The sequence below is a fragment of the Stylophora pistillata genome, chromosome 3 (genome assembly GCF_964205215.1).
Source record: "Stylophora pistillata chromosome 3, jaStyPist1.2, whole genome shotgun sequence".
Classification (NCBI taxonomy): domain Eukaryota; kingdom Metazoa; phylum Cnidaria; class Anthozoa; order Scleractinia; family Pocilloporidae; genus Stylophora; species Stylophora pistillata.
In genome coordinates, this window is record NC_142521.1 from 1,872,834 (window position 1) to 1,883,413 (window position 10,580).

At 38.7% G+C, this 10,580-nt stretch overlaps 1 protein-coding gene across 1 annotated transcript; it reads left to right on the top strand.

Annotated features, from left to right (window-relative positions):
* Positions 1-1,514: 1,514 nt before the first annotated feature.
* On the top strand, positions 1,515-8,552 carry LOC111341552 (15-hydroxyprostaglandin dehydrogenase [NAD(+)]). Its single transcript, XM_022948539.2, has 7 exons — positions 1,515-1,729; positions 2,331-2,454; positions 4,309-4,430; positions 4,992-5,088; positions 5,189-5,268; positions 6,031-6,176; positions 6,729-8,552. Exons 1-7 carry the CDS (start codon positions 1,637-1,639, stop codon positions 6,859-6,861), a joined length of 795 nt encoding a protein of 264 aa, XP_022804274.1. The 5' UTR covers positions 1,515-1,636; the 3' UTR covers positions 6,862-8,552.
* Positions 8,553-10,580: the final 2,028 nt, after the last annotated feature.

Here is a 10,580-nt window from a genome sequence, read left to right on the forward strand (position 1 = left end):
AGTCGTTTTATTCCTGACTTGGCATCCATAGCAGCTAGTCTCTGGGCGCTCACTAAGAAAACAAGTGAATTTTTCTGGAGTCCTGAGCATCAGTCTGCTGTAGACCGCATCAAGAAGGCAGTCATGGCCCCTGCCTCGTTGCAGTACTTTAATAGTAGCCAGCCTGTAACCATTAAGGTGGATGCCTCACAGAGGGGTCTAGGTGCTATTCTACTACAAGCCAATGGTCCAGTGGAGTTTTCCAGCAAGTTGTTGACCGCAACCGAGAGTCATTACTCCAACATCGAGAGGGAAATGCTAGCTGTCCTGTTTGGCTTAGAGAAGTTCCATTACTATGCCCATGGCCGGCCCGTTGTTGTGGAATCCAACCATAAGCCACTAGAAGCTATCTTCAAAAAGTATCTGTCAAGTGCGCCACCCCGCTAGGATGATGCTGCGCATTCAGAAGTACGACGTACAAATCAAATATGTCCCCGGAAAGGACATTCCTGTCGCTGACGCTCTGTCAAGAATCAGCTCATGTCACGGAAGCCGTACAAGGGCTTCTCCTGTGCAGCCACTTCGTAGATCCAGTAGAAGAACTAAGACTTCTGATAGGCTGAACTTATAGCGTACAGTGTGAACATGCGTCTTCGCCTTTGCTTTCATTTCTAAGCCTACAGTTGTTGTTTTTATTTTCCTTTCTTTTGTCTTAAGAAGAGGGGGTTGTAGTTGTATGGCCTCGGTTTCCGGTCTGCGGTCGCTTATTAGTTCCCAGGCTCCCTGGTATATATAAGCGGTGTTCGTAACACAATTTGTTACTTCTTTCTACATGAACTAGTGTACGTGATTAAAGTGTGTGTTTGTTCTCCGACTACGCCTCCTAGTTTCCTCGCGAGCTACAGCAATGATGGTGGTAAATCGTGTAATTTTACGTCGAAACAACCTTGCGCAAACGCAAGGATCCGATTACTGGAAACTCATTGCTTTCTAAGAGATATGGAAGCCTTCTGCTGTCATTAAAATAAAAGATGGCGGTCATAATTTTCGCTGACTAAAGAAAATACTAAGCACTCTGGCGCCAAAATTGTGCCTGCTCTGCAGGCTAAGCATTTCAAGGAATTTAAGCATTTTCAAGGAATTTCAAGGAATTAAAAATTTTCGATTTGCGTCGACGATGAAAAAGGAACACCAGGCAAGCCTTAGCGTGGGCCTGTATACTACGAACAATCCCTCTTTTTCGACGAAGTCCGTCGGAAAAAAGAGTTGATGTTAGCGCACCGCGTGAAACTTTTGAAGTAACACCAATGCGCCGCATGAGCTTCATGAGTGAGGCGCTCGAAAAGTCCTTTTTGAATGCCTCACTCATAGAGTTCCTGCGGTGCATCGGCTTCACTTCAAGAGTTCCCCGTGGTGCGCTAACAGATATTTTTTTTCACTGATCTTTTTTTCACTCGCGCGACGGATGCTCGCAATTTAGTGGGCCTTGCCACAGGCATCCCACTTAAAAAGACATTTCCGGCTAGTCTGCCCCAGTCTATCATTGTTGTCCTCGACCAATATGGCGAACTTACCCTGACAACAATCAGACGAGCACTGACAAATATACAACTCTTCGGAGCAGATGTTGTGAAGTTGCACTCAACAGTGAGACAGTATGAAGATCCAAGGGTGTGTAGCAATAGTCACAGGAGGGGTACAGGGAATCGGAGAGAAAATTTGCAGAGCTCTGCTGGAGAAAGGATGCAAGGTAAGTAGGTTGTGTTGTCTCCTAAAGGAATCTGAGAGATATACTCACAGGGTCAAGTCACTGCTGTCAAAAGGGGAAATCAAGAAAGTTCGAGTAATAGCTGTGTCGGGTCAATCACTTGGGGGTGGTCAAAGGATTTTGTACTAAAAACAGTCAGGATTTCAAGGCTTTGGCAGCACGCTTTACTCAAACTTTTTCAAAATTCATTAAGTGCTCTATATATAATACTATGCAACCTCTTTGATTGCTTTGTTTTGTGCATTTCTGGTCTATTTTCTGAGTCACAAAGCTTCAGATGAAGCTCAAACAAGGCATCAAAACCTGATCAGCACTAGTGGCAAATGCAAACACTCGGGTGCACTCTGAGTGCTGCCAACACAAATTAACCTTTACAAATTAACTATCATGCTTTTGGACATGGAGAAAACATCAGGCTATATAAAATGATATGAAAAATTCTCAAATACAGAAAAATTCATTTTAAATTCCTGAATATCTTCCGGGTTTTGCAATCAGGTACTGGTCCCTTACACCTGCAAGAATAGTTTATGGTCTGCAAGTCATGTAAAGATTGGCCATGTCTTTGTTTTAATTTATCAAGGTTGCAGTATTGGATTTAAATCATGCTAAAGGCTTTCAATTCCAAGAGAGATTAGAAAGACAGTATGGGTCAGGAAAAGTGATCTTCATCAGATGTGATGTTACATCAAAATCTCAAATGAAAGGTATTGATCAAAACAATACTGATTTTAATGGTGCTGATATTAGCAACAAGTATAGTTTAATGAGTTCTGCTGTTTTGACACTTTATTCTGGTCCACCTGGTATATTTTAGCACAGTCAGGGCTCCTTGGGTATGGTTGGTCTAAAGAATTGCCTTGGCTACGAAATGGCCAGGTTAATGTTGTTGAACTCTAAACAAGATATTGCAGATTTGTTATCTCATGGTCTAAAGTATAGCTCAGTGCATTAGACTGGGCTCAGGATGTTGATCAGGTACTCTTAGTTCTGATCCAAGATATCACCCATAGTGACCACAACCCCTGAAAAGTATGTCAGGAACCATGCAGTGAACTGATTAGAGTCCATTTGGGTTACCTGTATCAAACCAGCATCTTGTTTAGGGATAGTTCTAGATCTTGTTGAGCTCAATGAATTGCTGAAAAACACAATACATGAGCTTCAGCTCTAAATGGGCAGTCCAGTGCAGCAATATTATGGACATTACATGTACAAGAATATTACAGACAATGAGATGTCAGCCAGTCAGTTTTATTCAATCTGCTAGGTGTGGTGTGGTGTTTTAATCATTTAACTCCCAAGATCTGATTTTTAATTCTCCCCTTTAGCTGCTACATGATTCCTTGTAAATTAGTCACGAGACTTTGGCATCATGAAAACAACTTTTTTCTGATTAGTTTGAGTAATTTCTTGATATCAATATTTGCAGCGCAATATTTGATATTATTGTACATTCTCTTATATCATACCCACAGACACTAGACTTTATATAGGTAGATGTAATGTTTTACCTGCAGACAATAGTTTCATTCGCTCTTGTCTTTACAAGTGCAGCTCAGGAATATGCACTATAAAACAATTATTGGATTTGGTTTTCACATGATAATTATCTGTCTCAGCCTTTAATATTTGGCTTCAGTAGATAACACAAACTATGGCCTTGCGAATTAACAACTATTCACTGAAGTGGAGGTGGTTAGTGGTGGATATTTACTGAGCCGCGAAGCTGCGAGGAAAATATCCACCACTAACCACCTCCACTTAGGTGAATAGTTGTTTTAGTATATACTAAAACAGTGAGATAATATACACCACCGACGTTAATTTGAGTGATTTCTTCGCTCATCACAGATGCAAACCAGGACACCATTCTTTTCCCGAGTTGCTCGGAGGTAAATAGCAAAGGATACTCAGAGTTTGACTAGCCAATCAGAGCATGCCTTCAACACTATCCACTGTTTTAGTATATACTGATTATTGCCATCATGCTCAACCTCATCCAATAACTGTTAATTGTAAGGAGAAGTAAAGTGTTTATCACTTCTGGAAGTTAACTGTCCAAGGGATAAGTGTTAAGAGGAGTCCTGTGCAACCTATTGACTGATTAGATTGCTGAATCATTAACCACTGATAAGCATGTGGTGGTTGACTTCATTAAATAATTAACATTATTACACAACTCGGGCAGTCAGAGGGCCAATAACTAAAATCAACCAATCAAAATGCTCTATTGCCGGTCCAATATTCTCTAAGTATTGGACCGGGCACTGTCCCGAATGGTCCCGAATGATACCGCACTTGTGTCCCTTTGAACTTCAGTCGAATAATAAATCTCTTATTAACCAAGCTTGCTCGGGACCGTACTGGAAGAATATCGGCCCTCGGTCTTTTTTGTACGGACCGAGCTGCGCTCGGTCCGTACTGTCAAGACCTTGGGCCAATATTCTCCCAGTACGGCCCTCGCGCTTGGTTAATAAGATATATTTAAATTGTTAAGTGAAAGTTATTTATAATAGCCAAGAGTACAATTGCTTTTCCTGTTGTCCTATGGCATATAGACTCCTTTGAGAAGACAAAAGAGATGTTTGGTCAGATCAATATTGTTTGTAATAATGCTGGTATAACATCAAAAAATGAAGAGGTAGATGAAGAATGGGACAAAGAAGTTGATGTGAACTTGGTAGGTACAATTTGTACTGTGCTGTTGTTAATAAACTTCTAAGGGACTTAGTGGTCAATTAACAATCAAATCTGGGTTAAAGGAGCTTTGGTTTGGGCCACAGGGAGGTCACTGTGTTGTATTCTAGGGCATTAACCATATTACCTTGCACAGTATGGCTTATCTTCCTGAGGTATTAACCATATTACCTTGCACAGTATGGCTTATCTTCCTGACGTATTAACCATAATTATTACCTTGCACAGTATGGCTTATCTTCCTGAGGTATTAACCATATTACCTTGCACAGTATGGCTTATCCTCCTTAGGTATTAACCATATTACCTTGCACAGTATGGCTTATCTTCCTGACGTATTAACGATATTACCTTGCACAGTATGGCTTATCTTCCTGAGGTATTAACCATATTACCTTGCACAGTATGGCTTATCTTCCTGAGGTATTAACCATATTACCTTGCACAGTATGGCTTATCTTCCTGAGGTATTAATGGGATACTAGCAAATGACAGTAAGACTTTCAAAAATCCTTTTTCTTGTTATTTTTGTTTCAATTTGCAGAAGGGTGTAATTCATGGAACTTTTCTTGGTGTTTATCACATGAGTGTTTCACGCGGAGGAACGGGTGGCATTATCATCAATGTGGCTTCAATGGCAGGTAGGCATGGAACTTAAATATACAGTGAAATGTTTGCCAATAGTGAAAATGCTTAGAAAAACCTGATCCATGACATATGATTATTAATTTTACTTCACAGGCATTTTCCCTCTAGGACAGTCAATGGCTGTGTATTGTGCAACAAAATTTGGAGTAGTTGGGTTTTCACAAAGTCTAGGGGTAAGTGCTGACTGATTATCCCTAAAGGGTCTGTAATAGGTAGTTGTATAGTTACCATTTTAAATGAGAGATTCAGTCTTTGAAGTTTGCAACTGAGTAATGTAACATATGATAATTGTTAGTATATAATTGCAGAAGGTTTTTATTTTGGCGAGTGTGATGATGAATATCATTGTTAATAAGAGTAGACCATGTTTAACTCTAACTGTTGATTTGTTTCTCACCGCAATATCAACTTTACATAAATATGATTCTTTCTGTGCATGACTCATTGCTTTACACATTGACACAAGCACTGTTGTCTGTACTCTTATTGACAACAACAAATTGGCCAATCAGATTGTGACATTACTGTCAATTGTGGTAAAATCTTTATTTACAAGGACATGCATTATTTACAAGACATAAATTCTATTACAATACATTACCTGACAACACATAACTTACACTGAGCTGCTTATTACAATGAAATCCTACCATTATTATTAATCATACTATAATTTATTGAATGCTAAGTTACTGACATTAGCAACATTGAATTAACTGTTTTGAATGTGTTTAAAAAGCTGTATACTTGCAAAAAACTGGTCTTGGAGTTGCAACTCAATTACAATTTGCATTTTCCTAGTGGAATGCATTTTTCTGGTTTATTCTGCCATTAAAATAGTCAGTGACGATAAGATGATTTTTATGTCAACATAAAATGTACATTAAGGTAAATTACGATTTAATTAATAATGTCTGCCTTCCCTCAAACTTAAGGGACTTCATAAGACAGAAGGAGTGAGAGTAAATTGTATTTGTCCAAGCTACACAGAAACAGATTTGTTTTGGTCTTCTTATGATGAAAAGCGAGCCAAAGAGCTTCCAGAATTGCATCAAACCCTTTCTAAATATGGACTGATCAGGTATTTAAACTAGAAATTTTACCAAGAGCACATGTTGGATATAAGTGAATAAAGGCTGATAGTTTCTAAAGAAACTGTCTGGGGCTGCGTCGGTGGGGTAATGAAATAATTTGAATATATCAACAAAGTTCAAATGGTAAATTGGCCACCGTTACGGTTATAAAAGCTGACGTTTTGAGCGTTAGCCCTTCATCGGAGTGAATAGAGGAATTGTGGGTTGTGTGTGCTTTTAAAGGCAGAAAATGGAGCTACGTGATTGGTGGGAACATAGCAATGAGAAAAACACGAATAAATTACTGGAATGAAAAGAAGGAAGGTTTTCTTTTAATTTGTAATTTTTATATTCCCCTAGCTGGTTTCAAAATCACCAGGGATTTTTTTTTTTACTAATCCTGTAGCAGTGAAAAGCACATTTTTTCCCTTTTTCACAGATCAATATTATTATGATATCAAACAAGGATTTTTTACTCTGATATTAACTGGGGCTTTTGACAATTTAGCAAAATCAAATACTTCAGTCCAAGTGTTGAATCTATGCATTCCATTATTTAGGCCAGAAGTTATTGCCACTGGAGTTATTCAACTGATTGAGAAGGACAGCACTAATGCAGCAGTGATGATGGTGACAAAAAAGAGAGGAATTGAAATCATGAGGCCAAGGGGATCAAGAATATCAAAATTATGAATTGTAAATTTCTGTGGACTTGATTTAGTTCTAAGTGAGACAAAAACAAACAATTAGCTTAGTCATCAGAGAATTAAGATACCAATGAGAGAGTGCAAAGTACAAGTCCATTTTTTATTTTTTTCCGTAGCTTTATATCAACTTGTGTTAAAGATATTGTTTTATGTCTTGCCACATAATAGGTGATCAAGCAATCAGTCAATTTTAATCATTTACTCTTGTGGTTAGTTGTTAAGTCTGTCATTTAGTCAATCGAGATAAGTACAGAAGCATGTTGCGGTCTGATTTATCTGACAGTTAGTTGATTAATCATAACCATTACAACTTCCTCAAAGGTGATGGGAGCATTAGCTGCTTTATTTTTCACTAAATGTTCTCTAAAGTTGTTAACAGACAGTGTAATCAGACAGTTGGCTGTGATGGGACACCTGTAATTGGACATTTAAAACAGCCAATCATGCATAAAGTCCACTTGGCAAAATCCACCAATCACAGAACTTATTTCAGTAACAAAACACAAACTGGATGAATTTTTTACTGGAGATATTTTCTCAAATAGATGTAGCTTTTCTTTTTTTTACAGAAATTTTAGTGGTTATGATTATTTGCTAACAGGACGATATGTGTCATCCAATTCAGTCTGTAATTATACTGACAAATCAGACTCCTACTTCATGGTCATCCAATTTTGCTAATCACTCATATGAGTACAAACCAAATTGAAGTGCACTAGGTCCTATTACCACTAGTAATCAATCAAGTAGAAAATCAATCAATCTGTTAATCAATCAATTCATCATAAAATCAATGAATCAAGCATTAAGACAATCAATCAATGAATCATACAATCAGTCAATCAAGCATTAAGACAATCAATGAGTCATACAATCAGTCAATCAAGCAATCAACCAATCAGGCAATTAATAATTAATCAATCAGTCAATCAGCCAATCAATTAGTCAATTATTCAATAAATCAAGCTGTCAATCATTCTATCGGTCAATGAATCACATTATTTGCCACTTACCGTCAGCTTGCAAAGCTAATTTCTGGGAAGCAAGCATAGCAAGCAAGCAAGCAGCATCATAATCAGGATTTGACAAAAATATAGGGGATGCAAATTCATCAGTTTTTACCAGAATGCATTGCAGCCTTTAACCAGAGTACAGTGCACCACGATTGTTGTGTATTGCGTTACATAGCGTTACAACTGTAAAGACATTTCCTCGAGGTACTAATTGCGTTGTAAATCTACTTTCCTAAGTAAAGGCAAATAAACTAATCCCAAGTATTGTATGGTAAATCTACTATCGTGATCACTGAAGGAAGAAAAGTTAAACTAGAGCCATGAAAGGAGTTACTTGATCGATGGATAACTCTACCTTGCGTGACGTGACACGTCGGTAAGCCGGAAAGCTGTTGATAGAACTGTGGGACTACTGACATTTGCTTGCGCTTTTAAATCTTCTGCCCTCAAAGTTAAGCTTTTATTAGGATATCTCTTAAAATTTCTTTTGCGTTGTGATAATTAGGGTTAGTTTTAAGATATCATTTCCACATCCGTATGTCCTTGAGGTGGGAGATGACAAAACGCGGAGCCCTCCTCCATGGAGTACCCTATGGAGTACCTGAATGAAGTACCCCTAAAAATCATGTATTAGTCAAATAAAATACTTTGTGAACACGGTGAATCGTTTAGATGTACATATCCTGATATATTTCGAGCTTGTCAGCTGTTCGATTGTCGCAGTTCGATGTAGTACACGAATTGACCGCCATCTTGAAATTAACATTAAACTTGCTGACCACTTCCAACGTAAAGCTTTGATGTAGCTAGCATCCATGAACGTTATCGTTAATAGGCCGACAACCATCTATTTTCATATCATCTTCAAGAGGCCAAAAGGACGGACATACTTCATTCTGCAACGGGTTTTACGTCTTCCAAAATACCTGTTTACGTGTGGCGTCTGTAAGAGCGGTGTGGCGCTCCATATAATATCACAAAGCCTCGTGGGTTTCTTACATGTAATATTGTGCGAAGCGATGACTATACAAGCTTAAATTTGTTGGTTGAGACTTAAAAAAGGTAAGCCATATCTTTAAACTGAGCTTCTCCTCACCCATCTGTTTGTGGCGTAATAAAATTGAGGTATGTGAGCAAACCAAAAAAACACTGAAGTGTAGGTAATTAAATCCGACGGGGGCCGTTGATTTGGGAAATGCAGTAAGCTTAAATATTTTACCTCGCGCAGAACTCGAAACTGTGGGTTTTGTTCATCACATAGAGTTTTTCGTCTTGAGACAAAGACTGAGAGCCCTAGTTATCTGTCCCCCAAAAAACTTGATTGTATCGAACTGAGATATTTGGAGAACTAGCAAGCTCAAAATATTTTAGGATTTGTACATCTAAATGATTCACCATAGATTATGGGGATGTGAAAGAAGAGAATACATGACTTTTAGGGGTACTCCATTAAGGTACTCCATAGGGTACTCCATTGAGTAGGGCTCCGCGTTTTGTCATCTCCCCCTTGAGGTTTGGCAAAGCCGGAAGAATTTGTGTTACAAAAGGCGATGTTTTTCTTCTGTGAGCGCGCTGTTTTCTATACTTCCTATACTTTCTTTTATACTTCCTCTCCCGCAGAAAATAACTTCAGAGATATGTTTCTCGATAAAGTCTCGGAACGCGCAGGGAGATTGATCACTGCTTAAACTACGCCATCACTATCAACAGAATGTGCAGTTGCCATATTTTAGGTACCCTAGTTTAAAAGAATATTGAAAGTGAAAGTGAAGGTGAATGATTTGATACCTTAATAGCAGCATTGGCTGAATTGCTAAGGTCTGCAGTGTTACTAAGGTTGAGATCGGACGTCAGCATTATCAGGCGCCTCTGGTAGCCGCTTTTAGTCCATGTAATGATCTCACCTTTTCCTCCCACACATCCCACCCCAGGGTAGGACATCCATCACACAGTAATCTCGTGCGTGGGAAATTAACGTCTCCTAACCCTAACCCTGCAGGAGACCGGACCTCCAATTCTTCGTGCTTATCCGAGAAGACTAGAATATCTATCCATTTCATTGATGTTCTAGAAAGGTAGCAAATTCTCCTCAGTTATTTTAAGACCATGAGTATTGGTCCGGCCGCGGCTCGAACCCTCGACCCCTCGCACACCACCGTCCGGCGCTCTAACAAATTGAGCTAACCAGGAGGCGGTTTTGATATATTTTGATACTCTTCATAACAGTAAAGTTTACAAACATGTTAGCTATGGGAAAAACCTGAGGGAGCTATACCCTTCTCTTATTTAGCAAGCAATCATAAAAGGAAGATAATTTTTTTAGGCTCAAATGAGTTTGCCAACGTAAAACTTACCCAAATCGTGGTTGTGTACGATATAAATTATAAAAAGGAAAGGCCTCCATTTGTCGCGAAAATAATCTCAGACTTCTATTCGAAGACATTCTCTTTTGAAAAGCAAACAAAGGATGTCCAAGGACATCTTTAACAAAATATTTCACTTACGCTTGAATTACTCTTATTAGAATTGAATCCGAACGAAAAGCCACAATGGATTTTACAGTGTGGAATGTTTGTCGTTTAAGTCGTCTTTTGTACGCTATTATGAACACAAGTGTCTGCCTCTTCATTTGCAGCAATAACGAAACGCTCTACCATCGTAAACTATCATTTCGTTGTTTTTCATGTAAAGT